Source organism: Lupinus angustifolius, chromosome LG01, assembly GCF_001865875.1.
Source record: "Lupinus angustifolius cultivar Tanjil chromosome LG01, LupAngTanjil_v1.0, whole genome shotgun sequence".
NCBI lineage: Eukaryota > Viridiplantae > Streptophyta > Magnoliopsida > Fabales > Fabaceae > Lupinus > Lupinus angustifolius.
The window spans coordinates 5,568,186-5,588,747 of record NC_032009.1 but is presented as its reverse complement, the minus strand read 5'-3'; the positions used below and the strand labels follow the sequence as shown (position 1 = coordinate 5,588,747).

Genomic DNA, 20,562 nt, shown 5'->3' with positions numbered 1-20,562 from the left:
CAATATATATATATATATATATATATATATCATTGGTGTAATAGATCATTCACCACTCATATATATTACTTTCTATTTAAGAGTCAATTATGACTAACTTATAGATGATAGATGGACTGACGTAAAAAACTTACATCATATGTCCATAGATATATTAAGTTTTGTATATTAATATATGTTCTTTAGTGTTCTAAGGGAATGACCGGTAAATGATGTCTCGTAGGATGGAGGAGGTTAGGAGTCTTGATCAGAGTATGTCTAGATCCGTCGGGGGAGATACCTGAAAAGTTCTCTGACGATCAAGTAAGTAAAGTGTTTTAGAGAGAGAAATTGAGTAAATAAGAGAGAAGTTAGAGCAACTAGCAATAAGTGTAGCAATAAGTATAGCAATAAACAAAGGAAAATGAAATTAATTATGCTCCTTGTGTGGTCTCCTCTATTTACAGAGCTTGTGAATTGTTGAGATGGCGTCTGGCGATTGGTCAGCACATAACGAGTACAATGAGGGTACGTTGGGTCGTCCTTGTCTGTCCCGCAGATATGCTCTTGTCGAGTTGTTGAGGGCAGATGGAACATGCAGGCGGCATAGCAGGTGGAATGTCAGTTAGTATTAAAGGTGAGTCAACGATGCATTGATGGCAGAGCCAAATGTGCATTAAAGGAAGGGCCAAAAGCATTAATGTCGTGTTAGAATCATTTATGGTACCTGTCACGAGTGGGCCCATTCAAGGTGAGCAAGCATGGGATGGTGAATGTTGAACTAGATGCTCGGGGCGGATTAAAAGCAGCCCGAACATATTCGGGGTAGAACAGTTGCCCCTAGTCTATATAGGTGTAGTTGGGTGTATATAGGTGCAGCTGGTAGACTCAGGATATTCTAATATGAAATAGTTGGGTGTATATAGGTGCAGAGGTAGATCATGATGGTTATCTGTTCTAGGTTGACACGTGAGGATCAACAACGTCCTATCTAATGACCTCGAGTGCCCAACCGACGCGTCTGTTCGTTTTGGTTTTTCTTCCTCGTTTTCTGAGCCACCATCGGATCGTCCTTGAGTATTTTTGGACGGACGCAATGGACTGTAGTGTTGGGCTTCGGGTATGGCCTGGGCCCCACCCTCCTCCTATAAATAGGGGTCGTTCTCTTCATTCTTCTTCACTTGCTTTTTTCTAAGAAATTGTCTCCTGCCGAGAACGTATATTGCTTGAACTTGACCACTGTTCTTCCTTTCAGAGTCTTCTATTTTCGTCAGCTCGGTAACTCCCTTTTTCCTTTCTCTTTTTAGGAATAATTTTAACTGATAATAACAATGTTAGGCGGGGATTCAAGCCCTGATGATGTGGAGATCTTTCCCGGACCTCTACCCATTTTTTCTAATGCAACCAGCTGTCGTCGTCAACAAGCCCGACACCCTTTCGCCTCAGGCAGTAGTCGCTCTCTGTGGAGGCGACCCAAAAAGTTATCCCTACCGACATTGTTGCGCGACCTAAGAAGGAAGGAGGCTGGTAATGGGGCTGCCTTGGTGGAACGGGCGACTTTCTCATAGAAGTGGTGTCCAATCTTGGATAATATGTTCAGCTTGGAGGCTGACACTTCTTCTGATGACAGGTCTATCATGGGGCGGAGTTTTTTCGATCGTCCCGATCAGTTCGTTATCCCAGAGAGTAAGGCGGGCTCCGACGACCATTATTGGTGGATCAACCAAAAGTTAAGGGAATCTTGTCCTATTTCCCTTCGGATGTGCGCTCGATTGTGGACGTGCTGACGCATCCGACCAACGATATTCAATGGTACCCTCCTACTGCTCAGGAGCAAATTTGTCGGGATATCCTCTTGGAGACATAGAATCGGTGAAGTTTTTACATGTACAAACATGTCTGCCAATGTATAGGGGTGAAGATCCCTTTTGAAGGGTGATATACGAAGGTATTAAACACCTCCATGTGGCCCCCTCTCAACTGCACCCCAACTCCTGGGGATTTATTCAAGCGTTCAAGTTGTTTTGTAGGGTCATGGGGTGGCCTTGCACCCTTCAGTTTTTCTTTTGGATGTTCTGGGTGACCACAACTCGAATAAGGATGAAGCTCAGGCTGGGCGTCGAGGGTGTAAGTCTCTTCAATCTCAGAACGGTCAGACTCCATTCCTTACTTTTGAAGGTTCCGTGAAAAATTGGAAGAGCGACTTCGTTCGTGTCGAGGATCGGGGGACACACCACACTTGGGCATACAACCCTGACAATGTCCCTATTTTTCCCTTTTCGTGGAATGAGAGATTCATCAAAAGCCCACCGACTCCTTCGGTTTCTCTTATGATCATATATACGATCAAGAGAAAAAGACGGCAGATGAGATGATGTCCTAGATTGAAGAGGGACGGACAATCCCCTATTATAAGCTCGTTCAAGGCGACCAGATCTTTGAGGAGGCAGCCAATATGTATCCGACTATATGCATCTTTGTGTTTAGTTTACAACATATGTTTAACCTATTTTTTTATTTCTTTGAGTAGTGGCCATAGAGGATCAGGCTGACCGAAGCAAGCTTTTGAAACGAGCTGCCCTAAAAATGAGGGACACGGAAACCAGCAAGTGACCCAGGCAGAGCTCATCACCCCGATGTGAGGTTCCACCATTCACTCCTCAAAGAGAAGGTGGTCAGGTCGATGGTTTGGAGGAAGTTTCCACAGGGCCGCCTGTTCCTATCACCGTCATGCCCCCGACCCATCTTCTGGTTGGTCAATCGACTTGACTGCTGAACCCGCCACCCCTTCTGAAGTGGTTGATGTGGAAGATACTCGCTCAAAAAGACAAGGGTCGGGTAAATCTTTGGGTAAGGGCAAATCAACCCCTCACCGCCTCAAAACTACTTACAACATTCCCAAGGCCGTTGAGGAGGTTCTAGTCAACCCAGCGGTGAAGGAGGTTATGGATAAGGTCCCTATGGTGGATCTGTTGTGGAGAACCTGAGAGGCTGAGGTTTTGGTGGCTTCATTCGCCAAGTACCTCGAACGCGAGGGGGTGCTCGCCACCCAGGTTGGTGAAAACTCTATGGCCAACCTCCAAGTACTTCACTTGGGTGAGCTCCATGAGCTGAAGGAGAAGCACGCCGAAGCCTTGAAGAGTTTGGAAGCCCAGAACCTCTATGCTTCTAAGCAACTTTCCACGATGTCCTTTCAACTGAAGGACGCTCAGGTGGCTACGATGTTAGCTAAGGTGGAATTGAGCGCCGCTCAAAAGGAGGCTGAAAACGCTCAGGTGTAGAAGGAACTGGAGGACTTGAAGGCTGCCTACATGAAGCTGGAAGATGAGGTTGATTTGGTGCCCAATGCTGGCTGGGACAATGCCTTTGCCCAGGTTGGCTTGGTCTTTCTTGGTGCCGATTGGTCTTGGATCAGGATAGACGCTAGGGTTATCCCTGAGGGCGAGCTCATTGTGGACGAGGATGAAGGCTATGTTATCCTTTTTGTCCCGACTAGAGGTGGCGGGGGAGATTAGTTTTAGATTTTTGTTTTTTTTTTTGTACTTTGTATTCACCCCCCTTTTATCAATGAAGGTTCCTGATTCTGCTCATTTATTGTTTATATTGTAAGTCTTGTTGACGAGAATAGTTTAACTAACTAATCAAATCAACCGACTAATTAATCAATCGAACTTTAATACCTAGATTTGAACCTAAATGGTGTCGAGGTGATAGTTGGTCAAGTAGGTTCTAATTCTTTCAAATTAACAAGCGGCCATATCTCTATTCATGAAATTGGACAAAAAATGTTGAATGATTATTAAGTAATAATTGCTCGGATATCCACCAATGAACTTGAATGGGAATGCTGAATAATCATTATGTAATAACTGCCCGGATGTCAATCAATGAACTTGATTTCAATAAGTAGTGATTGTCCGGATATCCATCAATGAACTTGAATGAGAATGCTGAATAATCATGAAGTAATAATTGTCTGGATGCTATTCAATGAACTTGATTTCAATAAGTAGTGATTTTATGGATGTCCTTTAAAGTGTTGATTACCCATATTTGTCCGGATGTCGTAGGTTTGTTGCAATCCAAGTGCGGGGGATCTCCTTTCCGGCAAAGTCTTGAAGTTTGTGGGGCCCTTTGCCGGTTTTGCCAGTTACTCTAACGGCCCGAAAATTACTTCATAAAATAGTGTAATTAATCTCTTGGGAAAATGAGAATTTTTTTTTCTTTTTGTAACATATAAACCAAAAAAATATTTCCCTTAAATCCATTCATTTTTCAAGATGTCACATTTTTATAAACTGCAGAAAATAAATAACTAATACCTAATGGTAATTGAAAATGAGACAAAACTTTTCTGAATACTTCTTCGTTAATAATTAGACTTGCCCTATCACACGTTTAATGACGTATTACTTGGTCAAGTAAAATACTAGTACAAAATACAAGGCAAAATCTAATCATTGCCTAAACTGAAACTATACAAATAGGTTGAGTTATTCAGTACTACAAAAGTATTCTACACAAATACCATATCCCCAAAAAGCAAAACGAAAAAGGAAATGGCTCCTAACAGCTAGCTCTACAAGTAACGGGGGCACTAGAAAACCTCACTCAGATCCTCCTCCATCTTGGAGTCAGAAGAGAGATCTACCACTTCGATGGAGTCCTCTATGCAGATCAACTCCACACAATCCTCCTCATCAGCTTCCATCTCCTCCACAGTGTCCTAGGCCAAACCCTGTGACTTAATCCATGTTCCTGCATCTGTATGTGGTTCTGGCATGGTTCGCCGAGCGGCTCTCCTGAACAGTGGGGATCAGATCACATCGTTCCAACTCCTTCGCTTCATCGATGGCCCAGAAGCACCTAGCCCGCAAGGAGTTGCAGACTGAGTAGATGATACAGTAGATGTCAGCCTCTGGCCTGGCAGAGTGAAGGAAGCCTCTAAGTCCGCATGATGGGATGAGGAGCATATCATGGTGTCGTCACACACCATCTCCAACTCCAAGGCACAAGGGCCTGTGTAGGTGTAGCGATTTCCGTCATTCCTCCATGCCCCATCCCGGGACATCGAGAATTGGTAGTTCTGAATCCTTGATGATTGGTCCATTTGAATGAGAATGTGTACCGAAAACAAGCAGAAAGAAAGGGAGTAAGACATCTAATGAATATTTTTCATCGACGACGTGGAATTATACAGAATATCACATTTAGACATAACACACATAATATACATACTATGTTATCACATACATAAATCAAAATGATGAATGATGTTTGTAACTCAGGCTATGAGGATCAATATCCACGAGTTCCATGTACGAATGTTATGTTTATTTCATCAATCCTTACGCCAATATCCTCCAAATAAGCTATTTGAAAATAACCGAGAGTACAAGTCCCATAACAAGCCGATTTGAATGCACCAACTTATTCCTCGCAAGGATATATCTGTCCATTTCAGGACGGTGTCGTATTAAACACGTTCTGGGAATCCCTCTCATCGATCCTGATTGCGAAGAGGGGTTGTTAGAGATCGTCTAGTTTGCATTGTGTGAACTGTCCGATCCAACAGAATACCTCATCCAGGAATACAGGGGACTCGTCTCACCTAGACTCCCCCTTAAGGCTTAGCTAATGCATCACCACCATCACCGACCCATTCAATATCTCGGGGCTCGTTCGTGTCCCATAATTTTCCTCTTCACTACTTCATTATTCACAGAGAGCGTGGACACTAACTGATGTTAGAAAATTAAATATTTTAATAATTCTTTTATTACGATCGGCCCATCCTAAGACATCTCCCATCAGGAATGCTTCTAGTGGGATCTGATCTTAACATCAATAGAGGAAAACCTCATTACCACTATGAACCATTACTGAATCACCCTGGATGACCTAATGGCCAAGTCTCTTATGGTCAGATGATCTAACTGCGTGGGAAAAACATAACCTTTCGAGCCTCGCCCTTAACAATGAAATTGTTGGCACTTATTACTTTGGTTATCATGAATTTCTTGTACAAACTCTCAAGAATATAATATAATTGTTCTTTGTTACGAAGTTTACATCTTTGGGGTACATTATCTCCAATGAAGGAGTTTTATAGGTTTTATTGAAGGAGAATGAGTTTGAGAAACTAGAACTTGAAGAAAATGAAGCATTGGTAGAAAGGTTATCATTGGACCCTCTCCCAAGTGAGAGCTGGCGCTCAAACGATAAATATTTTCCAATCTTCCTAGAGACCTCTCGCCCAAAGGAGAGCTGCCGCTCAAGCGACACAAGCAAGTAAACATTATTGGGACCTCCCACCCAAGCGAGAGCATGGTGCTCAAGCGACGGAAACAAGTAAAAAATTATTGGGACCTCTCGCCCAAGCGAGAGCATGGCGCTCAAGAGGCGAAAACAAGTCAAAAATTATTGGGACCTCTTCACCCAAGCGAGAGCTGTCGCTCAAGCGACAAAAACACACTCTACTTTCTGGAGACTTCTCGCCCAAGCGAGAGCTAGCACTCAAGCAAGGGCTCTAATAATCGAATTATGACTAAGCGTTAATCAATTATCACAGTTACGGTTATTTGAATAATGTTCATCCATGAATAACCACGACATTACTCTACACAATGACCTAATTTAAACGATATGGTTTAAGAAACCACACATACTTAATCCAAACAAACAGACAATTGATTAAATACATGATTTCTTAATACTCAAAACAACTCCAAACTTTTGAGGTAGTTTAAGAAAACAATCATTTTTAAACTTAGACTTTAACAACGCTTGTGCTTTTAACTTTAACACAAATTAATACTTTCATGAAGACTTTTTAAGGCATATTCACCACTTTAAGATAAGTTTCTTAACCAAAATCAACACTTTAAATCAAGATCTTTTAAGTTAAACTTACCACTTTAAAGTAAGCTAACTCAAGTTGATTCAATAAAGTTCTATGATCATCTCAACACATTTCATTCTATTAGTAACCACAAGGGTTGATAGTATTGATCACCTAACCAAAAACAACACATCAAAAGTTAGCATTTTAAATCAAGATTTCTTAAGTTACACTTACCACTTTAAAGTAGTGTTGTTAAAACCGTACCGATTATCAAACAGGTCAGGGTACTGGTATAGTGGTACAAAGGTTCAACCGGTGGTTCAGTAATTAAACCGCATGTCGGTTAAACCGGACATACATACTTATATTTATATATATAAAAACCTATAACAAAAAAAATTGAAATAGGCAGATACTCAAATTTATAATCCATATTTATAATCTACTCAAAATTCATATAAACAAACAACTTTAAGTCTTTAACAAATTCAAAGTCTAAATTACAAAACATATATCAATCCAAAAGTATCACTTAACAACCGCAAAATATAAATAAATGACACAAGTTCACAACTCACTCTACAAAACAAATAAATTTGGAGTTTTAACATTTAACACCAAAGAGTCAAAGTTGTCTCATATCGATATTATATTTTTCCACCAAATCCTATTTTTAGACACTACTCCAAGATTACACAAATGTCACTGAGATTACACATGAATGTTAGGAACTAAAATGTGTAATCTATGTATGCCTTGGAAGCATGTGCCTTGAAGTGTTGAAGAAGGGTTGGAAAAATGGGTCACATTGTAATGAGTTTTTAAGTTTTTAAGTTTTTTTTTCAAAAAAAATATATGTGTATAAATCGGCCGATTTAGTAAAATACCAGCCGGTTTTGACCGGTTTTGATACTTGACCGGTTCAACACCTGTATCGTACCAGTTAGGGATCCGATTCACCAATTTTGCCGTTGAACCGGCCGGTACAAAATGGTTTTTACAACATTGCTTTAAAGTAAGCTAATTTAACAATGTCTCCACTTTAACTAGTTTACCATCCAAGACTTCATAACACTTTAAGTTTATAAAGTCAAGACTTTTATAAGTTATCTTTTATCCCAAATCATTACGTGAACTTGGAAATCAAATGATATCATTTTCTAATCAAACCTTTAACACATAATACTTTAAAACAACATTTTTTCAACAAAACTCATAAACATTTTTTATTTCAAAAATAGAAAATAAACTTTTCCTACACACATATAGGCCCAGATTTTTAGACCAAATGACAAGGAAAAGTTTTGATTTTTCAACTTATCCTTAAACACATTAAATGTTCTTTTGATGTATAAATCATCACCTTTAAACACATTCAAACACCAACATTAAATTTTCTAGCATTAAAACCTAAAAATAAATTATTCTAAACTTGTCCAAGGCTATGATTGTTCAAGCAAAAAGCAAGTGGAAAAATCCAAACTTTACATGGTTTAACAACTCTTTAAAGGTTCTTTGATGTACAAATCATCACCTTTAAACACATTCAAACTCCAACATTATATTTTTTTTAGCATTAAGTAGAAAAATAAACTATTCTACACTTGTTCAAGGCTATAGTTTTTCAAGCAAAAAATAAGTGGAAAAATCCAAACTTTACATGGTTTAACAACTACAATATACTTGAATCCACAACATTAAGAAAATAAAAATAGCCACATGAACAACATAAGAAAAATGATAACTATATAATGATGTATGTGGGAGAGAATGAGAAAATGAGAGTCTGCCTTGAAATCTCTTTGAAATGCTTGAGATAAAAGTAAGAAAGTTAGGAGAGTAAATGTTCTCCCTCAAGGCCAAGAGTTGCCTTTTATAGAGAGGAAATCAGATTTTTGGGGGGAAAATCAAAGTGGTCCCCCAAAATCTTGATGATATAATGAGTTGATAAGTGATTTAGGAGATTGTGCAAGTCAATGTACTTTTGCTTTTTTAACAAGCAAGTTTGACTCATTGATGGTGATGTGACTAATGCGATGAAACATTGTGATTAAAACCATGCCCAAGTATTGTCAGTTAAAACTAGAACGAAGATTAAAAATCTCCCGATTTAAGGTTACGTTTAGAACATCGAAACTTGGACTTCTGAGTGTAAAATATATAGAGATGAGTTATGGATAAAATTGGTGTCTATTTTGACTCAAAATAATATTTCGAATCAATAGCACTATCAAAATTTGATTCTGAGTTACAGAACTCAAAAATTACCTTTGGGTCGAATTTAGGGTGAAATTGGGCCCGAAAGAGGCCTAAAGACTTTTAGTCTCAGAAAATTAAGAAAATTTACCATAAATTAGGAGATCACAATAAAAGACTAAAACTCAAATGAGGTTTAGTCTAAATCAATACCTATTAAATTTTAAAACTAATCACTTGTCATTTAAATAATTAATAAAACACACACAAAAAATCACGGTGTTACAATTATTCAGTAGGACCCTTCCCAATTAGGCGCTACCTTGCCTTTAGTTCTGTCGATGTTGACCCTTTTGAGTACTAAACTCCCCGTTTCAAAGTCTCTGGGTACCATAGTTGCATTATATTTATCAATGGTCCTTCTTTTGATGTCGGTTTCCCTGATCCTAACCTGGTCTCTTTTCTCTTCTATCCTGTCCAGCTTGTATCTCAGGATAGCCGAGTTGGCGGCTTCATCGAAGTGCAACGTCCGCCAGGTGGGCTCACCAATATCTACCATGATCATGGCTTCAGCCTCGTAAGTGAGGTTAAAATGTGATTCCCCTATGGTGGAGTGAAGAGTTGTGCGGTAAGCCTAGAGAACGTGATGTAACTGTTCCGACCATGCTCCTTTGGCCTCTTGTAACATTCTTTTTATTCCTCGCAAGAGGACCTTATTAGCCGCTTCTGCTTGACCGTTTGTCTGAGGGTGTTCAACGGAAGTGAAATGTTGCTTGATGTGAAGACCTAACAACAATTCCCCGAATTTCCAAGTCGAAAAATTGAGTCCCATTATTAGTGAGAATCGTGGCCGATACCCCGAACCGTGTGATAATATTTCTCTAGGTGAATTTTCAGATGTTGGTTGACGTGATAATGGATAGCGGCTCAACTTCGATCCATTTAAAGAAGTAATCCACTACCACTATCAGGAACTTATGTTTTCCGACTGCTCGTGGGAATGGTACCAAGATGTCCATACCACATTTACATACTGGCCATGAGGTCATATGGGTTGTTCGTTCTTTAGGCAGGGTCTTGTGAAGATCAACAAATAATTGGCAAGGTATGCATTTTTGGTTAACTCGGAGGCATCTTTTTCCATGGTCGGACAGTAATACCCTGCTCGGAGCACTTTCTTGGCCAATGATTCTATGCCAAGATGGTGGTCACAACTTCCTTCGTGAATTTCTTGGAGGACGTACCGTGCCCTATCGGGGCTGAGGCATTTAAGCATGGGAACAGAGAAGCCTTAGTGATACAAACAACCTTGTACTATTGTGAACCATGAATTGTACCAATGGAATCTTTGCCTTTCTTTCTGGTCAATCAGTAGGTCACCATTGAGTAAATACCTGATGATGGGACCGGTTCAGTTGTCTAGGATTTGTATCTGTTCAACCGCCATGACACTTGGTCGCAAGACAGTTCCCTGAACCATCAATTTGTTATTACCCGGAGTCTTCGTGCTAGCCAATTTGGATAATAAATCCGCCCGCACATTCTGCTCCCTTGGGACTTGTTGGATGGAGGTCGCTTCAAATTTGGCCAGAAGTTCCTTAACCTTGGCCAAATATTTTCCTAACAACATATCCTTCGTTTGGTAGGAGCCCGTAATCTGGGAGACAGAGAGCTGGAAATCACTGCATATGGACACCTTTTATGCTCCGACTTCTCTAGCCAACTGTGAACCAACAATGCATGCTTCGTATTCGGCTTGGTTCTTTGACGTAGGAAAGGTGTAGGTCAACGAGTATTCAATGGTCACAACTTGGCATAGATTGTCCATATTTACTCAGAGTTACTAGGTTGTGCGGTCAGCTCAGCAACAAAATCGGACAGGACCTGACTCTTGATAGTCGTTCTAGGCTGATGCTGTATACCAAATTATGAGAGCTCAATAGACCAAGAGATCATTCGACCGACTAGCTCTGGCTCGTGCAAAATTTGGGAGATTGGCTGATTGGTTCTGACCACCACATGATGGGATTGAAAATATTGTCGTAGCCGTCTTGTTGCCACCAAGAGGGCATATACGATTTTTCCCAATTTCTGGTACCTGAGCTCCGGGCCCAGCAAGGCCTTGCTGGTGAAGTATACTGGGTGTTAACCATCTTCACTTTATGTGACTAGAGCGGTTGCCACAACCTCATCTCTTACTGCTAAGTAAACATACAGTGTCTCTACAGGTTTAGGTTTAGAAAGCACAGCGAGAGTAGCCAAGTATTGCTTGAAGGTTTGGAAGGCTTCTTCACAAGCATCTGACCAGGTAAAAGTGTTGCTCTTTTTGAGGAGCTGAAAAAGTGGGATGGAATGCTTGGCGGATGCAGGGAAGAATCTAGATAGTGCCACTAATCGCCCATTCAATTGTTGGACCTCTTTGACCGACCTCGGGCTGCGCATGTCTATACCTGCCTGACATTATGTTGGTTTGAGTCTTGGACCTCTTTGACCGACCTCTTTGACCGAATGTACACTTCTCTAGGTTGACACACATATTAAACTTGCGTAACCAAATGAAGATGACATTTAGGATGATTACATGGTCTTCTACCGGTAGGCTCTTGGCAATCATGTCATCCATGTAGACCTCCATTTTTTTTTTGATCTGTCCCCGAAAACAATATTCATCATTCTCTGCTACGTGGCCCTTACGTTTTTCAGGCCAAAAGGCATGACCGTGTAGCAGTAGACTGTGTTAGGTGTAATAAAAGCAGTTTTATCTTGATCTGTAGGATAAATGGGGATTTGATGGGATCTAGAATAAGCATCCATGAATGATAAAAATTGATACCCGGAGGAGTTGTCCACAAGATGATAAATATTTGGGAGAGGGTATGGATCTTTTAGGCATACCTTGTTTAGATCTGTATAATCCAAACATCCGCCATTTGCCGGATGTTTTTTCGATCACGTTTGATAACTAGGTGGTGTATGCAATCTCCCAGATAGACCCGACCTCTAGAAGTTCGGAAATTTTCCGAGTAACCTCGACTGTCCTATCGGAACCCATATTCCTTTTCTTCTGGGCCACTAGTCTTGCCTATGAGTCTGTTGTGAGTCGGTGGCAAAGGACTTGAGGATCAATTTCGGGCATGTTAGATTTTCTTTTGAGGGGCCAAGGTGAAGGGATGTTTTTTCCCCTTCAGGCTGAGGGCGAAATTCTCCTTCATCTGCTCTGGCATCTAGCTCTACCAGGTGCACGCCTCACTGTCTTCTTTTTGGGGTGGTGTCTGCATTAAAGTGTGGTTCGGGCAGAGGCTCATCTGATAAAAACTCCTTGCACTCTACTGGTCTCCCTTGACAGTACATACCCGAAAGTTGGGTGAGAGAAACTTTATACATATATGTGGAGTGGAGACCACTACTTCGTGGTTTGAGGGAATATTAGTGTTGAGTGGTTCTGCTTGGGTATGTGGTTGAGCTTGGTTACGGGTGGTCACCATGTTGTAGGTAAGCCTCAGACGACACCAATGTTCTTTAGTGTTCTAAGGGAATGTCTGGTAGGATAAAGGAGGTCAGAATCTTGATCGGAGTGTCGTCTGGACCCGCCATGGGAGATACCTGAAAATGTTCTCTAACGATCAAGTCAGTAAAGTGTTTTAAAGAGAGAAATGAAATAAATAAGAGAGAAGTTAGAGCAAGTAGCAATAAGTGTAACAATAAATGAGAGGAAATGAGAATTAATTCTACTCCCTGTGTGGTCTCCTTTATTTATAGAGCTTGTGAATTGTTGAGTGGGCGTCTAGCGATTGGTCAGCATATAACGAGTACAATGGAGGTACGTTGGGTCGTCCTTGCCTGCCTTGCAAATCTGCTCTTGTCGAGGGCAGGCGGAATATGCAGGCGGCGTGACAGGTGGAATGTGTTGGTATTAAAGGCAAGTCAGCGACACATTGATGTCGGGATTAGATGTGCATTAAATGAAGGGTCAGATGCATTAATGTCGTGTCAAAAACATTTATGATACTTGTCACGAGTGGGCCCATTCGAGGCGGGCAAGCATGGGATGGTGAATGTTGAACAAGATGCTCGGGGCGGATTAAAAGCAGCCCAAATATATGCAGAGTAGAACAATATATATTTAAATTAATCTTTTATTCAATCAATTTGAAAATCTAATCTTTCTAAATTAATCTTTTATTACACTAATTACACTAAATTTGAGCTACTCATTTTCTTAAGTCCAACGGATGAAATAGGTGAAGCTCAAAAGTTATTTAAAATTTATTTTTCTCTATCTTATCATTAATTTTCTTCACTCATTTGATCTGTTGGATTTAAGAAAATAAATGAATGAAATTGAATATTATTAATATAACTTCAACATAAGTGTAAACGAATCTCTCCTTATATATATATATATTATAATCATTGTAGTTTGAACAACATGAATTTAAACTTCTCACTTCATTAAATCCTTAATGAGGTCAGCACATCTCATTTCCACCCCTACTTTAGCCTCTTAGAAAACAAGTGACTAAAGGAATGCCTCAACCCTCAAGTCCAAGTTTCTCACTGATATCAAACAATGTGTGAGAAAACGATAATTTCATTATAAATAGTATTACAAACATTAGCTTAACATAATCCATACAAATAATGCACATTACAACAGCCTGAAGGGAATTGCTATTTGCAGTTGAACTAGGCCAATAATACAGTTACAAATCACAGCAAATAATACAGTGAGGGTGAAAGCATGGAAACTGTTTGTCACCACCTCAACTATGGATATAATAAGATTTCAGCAATGACCACTAGATGCACATTGAATAGTAATGATAATTTAATAAACAGAAAATGAAAGGACTAAGAGAATGCTGAAGTTAGCAAAGCGGGCAGAGAGGGTACATGCTGGAAATCTCTGCATAATCCCGCACGAGGGAAGGAAATAATTTGGTCGCAGGCAAGGCAACGCTGGCTGGATGTAGAGGCAGAATGCAGGTACATTTACTGCAAATCTAAATTCTGAGTGCTCCGGTCGTGGGATCATGCCCGGAATTGGTGTCCTTGTGTTTTAGAGAAATGTTTGCAAACTGAGATTCGAGGTCTCTGCTGTTGGTGCGCCTATGACTAGTTGATGGTTGTTGTGGCTGATGTATCTGCTGCTGCTGCTGATATAATGTCCGCAATCTTCCAATCTCTCTTTCCAGTACTTCCTGTTCCACTGGCATTCACATTGCATAATTTTTAGTGTCCAAGACAAATAAATTCATTTCATGTCTGATGAAAATAATCATATGCCTTAAAAGAACTCAAGAGACTAGAATCTCGTTCGCTCGTTTTCTGCAAGTCATATACTGACTCCTAAGTTCCATTAATATCCTAGATGGCTAGATTCTTTTGAATATGACAAATCAAATCATCCTTTCCTTAATCTCATTCTACTATTTTTTTTTTCACAATCATGCTCAGGTACATAGAAGGTAGAACTAATTAACTTTATACTTCCATGCCACTTATATGCTACAAAAAAACCTATATAGTGTATTTCTTTTCTATTAATCTATAAAATGAAATGAATCTTCACTCCACAAGGAGTTCCCTGGCCAGGGTATGAGAAGATATGTATGCAACTCCATTGAAATGCACGATAGACATATTGACATTCAAATTTAAAGACAGAGACTTCCATTACATGAAAACCTAAATTGCTAATGCTTTGATTTTAGCAACTTACGATATTTGATAAGCTGCTCCTGTGCTAAACTTTCTAAACGTTGCTTGAGTGCTTTATTCTCCATGCTCAGGATAAGATTCTGCTGGTTAAGAAATTCTAGTTCAGCTGACACTTCAGACCCTTCCGCCTATGTATTTAACATATAAAGAATCAGAATTAAAACTTTCCCATAAAAAAATATATATGCATTTCTCAAAACAAATATCAAACTGCAATCATGCAGAATATTGACTTTGTGAAAGCCCAAAACTTACCTGTAAAGCTTGTACATTTCTTTCCAGCTCAGCTATGTATTGAAGTTTGCGGACTCGTGAACGTTGTGCAAATTGCCTACATGACAAATGTTTGAGAATTATTTCCTCTTGTCAAATAGGCATTTTTTGGTTACAATACAAATTTATTTTTTTAACTTCAGAATGGTGTATCTGCTTCCCCATCCCTCCCCACAATACCCCCATTTTCTTTTTCGCACGATAAAATACACCAACATTATTAGCATTGCACGCTTCAGTTTATGCCACAAATAACTGTTATAACATATTTTTCCTCCTAAGTATATCATTAAGAACTTATGCACCACATGCATAGTATAACCTTGAATATGATACTATAGAAACCTATGGCTTCATGGATTTGCTATAGGAATAGAGAGAACAGAAGAACCTAAGGTCAAACCATTCAACAGAACTTGCAGCCTCTAGATCATATGATAGTGGTAAAATCAAGCAAATATCAATAAAATCAGAAAACTGAGAAAATAACTACATACTGTTTAGCACGTTTTGTATCTGTCTCAGAAGCAGAAGACTTTGCATGTGAACCATCCTTTCGTTCAGAAGATGATTTTGTATCCTGTATGCCAGATTCTACTGAATCATACTTTTCATTTGCAGTCGATGGAAGTATATCTGCTTCATGTGGTGCATATGGTGATCCTGAACTCTTCAATGCAACATTTTCTTTGCTAGAGGGAGCAATACCTGGATGAGTCATGGCATTTGAAAATGAGTCCCATGACCTATTTCTCTGTTTTGCTGCATTCATTTCTGCATACGTGGGTATATGACGAGCATCTTTGCCATGATCAAATTCTTGAGATACCCAAGATGGAATAGATAGCAAATTCTGCTCAGCATAATTGATGTTGGTCGCATTAAATGTATCTAAGTATGCAAAAGAAGAATCGCTTGACGAACGCCGATGACCACCCCTTCGCACAGGTATTTCTGGCTCATTAAGGAGATCATCAAGCCATGAAGGTTGCTCCTCCATAATATGGCTCTCAGATGAAGTACGTTGGTGGTGTGTGTTTCCCTCTCTAGGTTTCTGAACAGCCTTTGAACCAACTGCAGAATTTGGGACATAATCGACATATGCTTGCGAAACACTCGGAAATGGACTTTTAGGAGGAAGAAGAGGATGCTTTCCAGGATACATGAAATTTCTGACACCCGATGAGCCCTTTGAATTTGCCATAGAAGCAGAATAAATACCTGTCCAATAAGAGAAACAATGAATCACAAGAATGTGGTAAAGTAAATATCTTAAAATAAAAAGAAGTAAATATAATAATCAGTTATGGAAAGATCTTCCACAAAAAAATGAAAAATCAAACAAGCCATCCACGACTCAGCAGATATGATCTGATATGCCTATGATCCCAATTACAAAATATAACTGAAGTGTAGTGTATATGCAAAATCGCAAATGCGCTCACACTTAGAGCACCAAAGGAGTTGGTGTGCCAGGATCCATATACAACAACAACCAAGTGTTAATCCCATTGGGTGGGGTCGGCTACATAGATTGAATGATGAAATAATGCTAAATCATAAATCATGTTCATTGACAAAACATTTACATTTAAATCCTTCTTAATGGTTTCTTCTATAGGTTCTTTTGGCCTCCCTCTACCTCCATCTAATCTACTACTTTCTTTAAGGAGGCTTCTACAAATCTTCTAGGAACCTGACTGAACCATTTAAAGCGAGATTCTACAAATAGGGGTTCCCTTAACTTCATCTCTAATGCATTCATTCCAAATTCCATCTTGCCTAGTGTGTTCACTCACCCAAAGCAGCATTCTCAAAAACCATAAACAAGTAATAATATATACTTCATTTAGATAAAAGCCCACCTCATGCTTACATATTTAAACTCCATAGCTCGATCTTTTTATTTTATTAGCTAAAATGTAATTCTAAAAGTTGTCAAGCCACCTCATGAACAATCTAAGTTTTTCAGTTATCATAGATGTTTTACCAGATAGTTGACAAATATTGTCTGTTCTACCTTCCCTCACAGTACAGGAGCATCACATACCAGTTGGTCTATACTCTATACATAGATTTTCATTATAAGCAATGCAAACCTGTAATTAAATACTACCAATCACATTAGTACTTGCAATCACATCGCACATCATGATAACCAAATTTCAAAGTTTAACCACAGCTACCATGCTGAACAAATTGGCATACATAAAACTCAAACTCAAATAAAAACAATTGTGTTTATCAAAACCTTGCAATGCAAAAGTTCAATACCTATGTAACAGAAAACTCAATAGCAATAATTTAAGAGGAAAAAAACAATTTCTGGAGCCACATGCCAATAACTGGAGAAAATCCAATCCCCAAACAAAAATTTACAGAAGAAACTTTACGGCAACAAAAAAATGGGAAAAAATAGAAAAATAAAATGTACTTAGCTAAAGTTTTGTTTTATTTTGATAATCGGAAACAGAATCAAATATAGAAACTTTACACTACTGCCTTTCCTATAGAATCTAATCAAAACATGCATAATTGCATAATCAAGCATTCATAAATTAAGGATAGACAAAATTTAAAGAAAATGAGGAAAAGTAGTGTCTATAGAAAGGAAAATGCTGCAATGTGCTAAACTGTGACATCAATAGACCGGTAATTTCAATCTGATTAAACGAATTTGGAACGAAAACGGCGATAGATTCGTATTGTAGAATCAAACAATTTTTTATAAGGAAATTGAAAAAGAGAAAGGGGGAAAATGTAACCTTTGGATATTGAAGATTCGAGATCCCTAAATGCAATGGTTAAAAGGGACTTGAAATCGAAGAAAAAGTTTCTCTCTCTACTACACCTAGGTCCTAGGGTTTGAAATTTCAACAACCTCTCTTTTTGTTTCTCTCTCTTTGTTTCTCTGTCTTCTTGTTGAAGCTGGGGTGGAGGGCTTGATTGCAAACTCACGAGAACTAATAATATTAGTGTTACTTATAATTTTGCATTTTAACCCTCACAAATGTTATTTATTATAAAAGTATTGCATATGATTTTCTTTGTTTTAAAAAATATATCAAACAAAAAAAAAACTTTTTTATTTGGATAGTTTTTTTAATAGAGGCTCAAATTGATATATGAATATTATGAATCATATCCTCTATCTTAATATATATATCACTTCATGTATCATTTTATTCTTATTATTAGAAAATGTAAAGTTAATATATACTTAATTTATATTTTACTTTTTTGACTAATGAAAAAATAAGAGATATGTGGAGTAATACAAAATTTATGAAAGAAAATGTGACTCACCTGCCATGTTTAGAGCATGAAATTTAGAAATGTTATAAGTTAATATTTTAGTTATGACAATAATGATTTAATAAATGAGGAGATATTTACTTACTCTAAAAAAGTTTTTTAAATTTATTTCATATTTTAGTCATCAATTTTAAGAAAATCTAATAATTTGAATTAATGAGTAAATTAATTTCTCTAGAATTGATAAATAGGACGAAGAATAAGTGAATCACTACTCTTAACAAATACATTTATTGGAAAAAAATATTGTGACATAAAATAAACCTTTAACACAACTTAACACAATATATAGTAATCTATAAAATACTGTGAAATTCCAAATATAAAGGATGGTAATCCATGATACCGTAAGATTATACTTTTACCAACAAAATCATTCCTAAATTTTCATTTTCAACTCCTCACAAAAACATTAAACTACGAAACTTTCTGAATAACTATTATTTTTAAACATAAATTAACGGTCTTATACTATTGATTTATGATTGAGGACGTTCTAACCTTTATGAAGACAACATTTGTCTATTGAGAAACACAAAAACATAAAAGTATACCATGAGTAGTTGAATTGCATATGATGTAAAACATGGTTGCATCCATCCTTACGAAGAAGAGGTGATTGAAGAAGAAAGGAAAACAGTGTATCAAAGAAGAAGAAAAGGAAATGGTGTGAATTGAGATGTGAAATATTATTAGAAGAATTGAGTGAATAATCTGATTACATTAAGAAACAGAGAGAGGGATTTTAAAAAGTATGATAACAAACAAAACTGAATTAACTACCATAACCGTTTTTTCCGCAAAAACAGTTATGTGGTTTTTCTTCTTTCTTCTTCTTTCTTGGCCTGGTTTCTTCGATGTGGGCTTGGCCTTGGCTAACAGATTTGGTGTTCAACAACCCCCCCACAAGCTTGCAAGTGAAAATTGAGCATGCCAAGCTTGGAAATGTTGGAGTGGAATGGCATTGGTGATAGAGGTTTTGTGAGTAAGTCAGCAAGTTGTGAAGAGGAGGGAATGAGCAGGAGATGAAGAGTGTCATTCTGAACTCTTTCCCTGACTATATGGCAGTCAATTTCAATGTGTTTGGTGCATTCGTGAAAGACCGGGTTGGCGGCAATGTGGAGAGCTGAATTGTTGTCGCAGTAGAGGCTAATTGGGTTTGGATGAGGTATGTGGAGGTCGTGAAAGAGGTATAACAGCCATTGGGCCTCACAAGAGGCCATACCAAGAGCTATATACTTTGCCTCAGCGGAGGATTTAGACATAGTGGTTTGCTTTTTGCTTTTCCATGAGATCAAGGAAGAACCAAGGAAGAAACACCACCCGGTGACTGATTTTATGGTGTCCAAACAAGCTGCCCAATCTGAATCCGAAAAACCCTTTAAGATTGTTGTGTTTTGAGAAAGGAAGAAGAGGCCAAGAGCAGGTGATGATTTGATGTACCTGAGGATTCTGTTTGCTGCTTGATGGTGTTGATCAGTAGGACATGAGTTGAATTGGCTTAGATGGCTAACTGCATAGCTGATATCAGGTCTCGAATTGGTTAAGTAAAGAAGTTTGCCAAGAAGCCTTCGATAGGGAGCAGGGTCAGGAAATGGGGATCCAGAGGATGAGTGAAGCTTGATGTTGTAATCCATAGGAGTTGAGCAAGGTTTGGCAGTAAACATTCCTGTTTCAGACAAAAGATCTAACACATATTTGCGTTGATATAAAGCAATCCCTTTTGAAGATCTAGCTATTTCGAGACCAAGGAAGAATTTTAAGTTTCCTAGGTCTTTAATGTTGAATTTAGTGTCGAGGAGTTGTTTTGTTAGTTGAATTTCCGAAAAATCATTACCAATTAGCACCAAATCATCAACGTATATTAAAATGGCAGTAAAATTAGAATGCTTAGTTTTAGTAAGAAGGGAATGATCATAATGTGACTTATTAAAACCATAAGATAGAAGGACTTTTGTTAATTTTTCATGCCATTGTCTACTAGCTTGCTTGAGCCCATAGATGGACTTATTGAGCTTGCATACTGGAGAAGGGTTGGTGGTGTGAAGGCCATGTGGAATTTTCATGTAGTCAGTTTCATTTAGGTCACCATGGAGGAAGGCTGTGTTAACATCAAGTTGATGGAGAAACCAATTATTGATTGCAACTAAAGAAAGAAGGACTCTAATGGTGGTCATTTTAACTACGGGGCTGAAAGTGTCAAGATAATCTACCCCTTCGATTTGGGTGAACCC

At 38.5% G+C, this 20,562-nt stretch overlaps 2 protein-coding genes and 1 long non-coding RNA gene across 5 annotated transcripts in view; 1 reads left to right on the top strand and 2 right to left on the bottom strand.

The window, feature by feature from the left end:
• LOC109348259 overlaps positions 1–13,890 on the top strand; it is a 23,506-nt gene extending 9,616 nt beyond the window's left edge. The window contains exons 2-3 of the long non-coding RNA XR_002107717.1: positions 5,515–5,517; positions 13,878–13,890. This is a non-coding gene — a long non-coding RNA (uncharacterized LOC109348259). The remainder of the gene's footprint in view (positions 1–5,514; positions 5,518–13,877) is intronic.
• LOC109348244 (uncharacterized protein At4g06598-like) lies at positions 13,595–17,941 on the bottom strand. 3 transcript variants are annotated; one of them, XM_019588578.1, is made up of 6 exons: positions 17,779–17,941; positions 17,004–17,112; positions 15,511–16,234; positions 14,996–15,071; positions 14,742–14,868; positions 13,595–14,228 (listed from the first exon to the last, which is right to left on the bottom strand). In XM_019588578.1, exons 3-6 carry the CDS (start codon positions 16,215–16,217, stop codon positions 14,023–14,025), a joined length of 1,116 nt encoding a protein of 371 aa, XP_019444123.1. In that variant the 5' UTR covers positions 16,218–16,234; positions 17,004–17,112; positions 17,779–17,941; the 3' UTR covers positions 13,595–14,022. The 3 variants fall into 3 exon arrangements, with proteins under 3 accessions (XP_019444123.1, XP_019444131.1, XP_019444114.1); XM_019588586.1 differs by lacking the exon at positions 17,004–17,112 and having other exon boundaries at positions 15,511–15,649; positions 15,722–16,234; XM_019588569.1 differs by lacking the exon at positions 17,004–17,112.
• Positions 19,204–20,505, bottom strand: LOC109342946 (uncharacterized mitochondrial protein AtMg00810-like). The gene has a single exon (XM_019581068.1). It carries the CDS (start codon positions 20,503–20,505, stop codon positions 19,204–19,206), a length of 1,302 nt encoding a protein of 433 aa, XP_019436613.1.

Bases quoted from the DNA above. Each gene is read 5' to 3' on its own strand.
- LOC109348244 (XM_019588578.1), bottom strand. From the start codon at position 16,217: ATGGCAAATTCAAAGGGCTCATCGGGTGTCAGAAATTTCATGTATCCT. The intron at 15,072-15,510 runs GTATGTAGTTAT...TTTGTCATGTAG, and splicing joins GATACAAAACGTGCTAAACA to GCAATTTGCACAACGTTCAC. The intron at 14,869-14,995 runs GTAAGTTTTGGG...TTAAATACATAG, and splicing joins GAAATGTACAAGCTTTACAG to GCGGAAGGGTCTGAAGTGTC.
- LOC109342946 (XM_019581068.1), bottom strand. From the start codon at position 20,505: ATGACCACCATTAGAGTCCTTCTTTCTTTAGTTGCAATCAATAATTGG.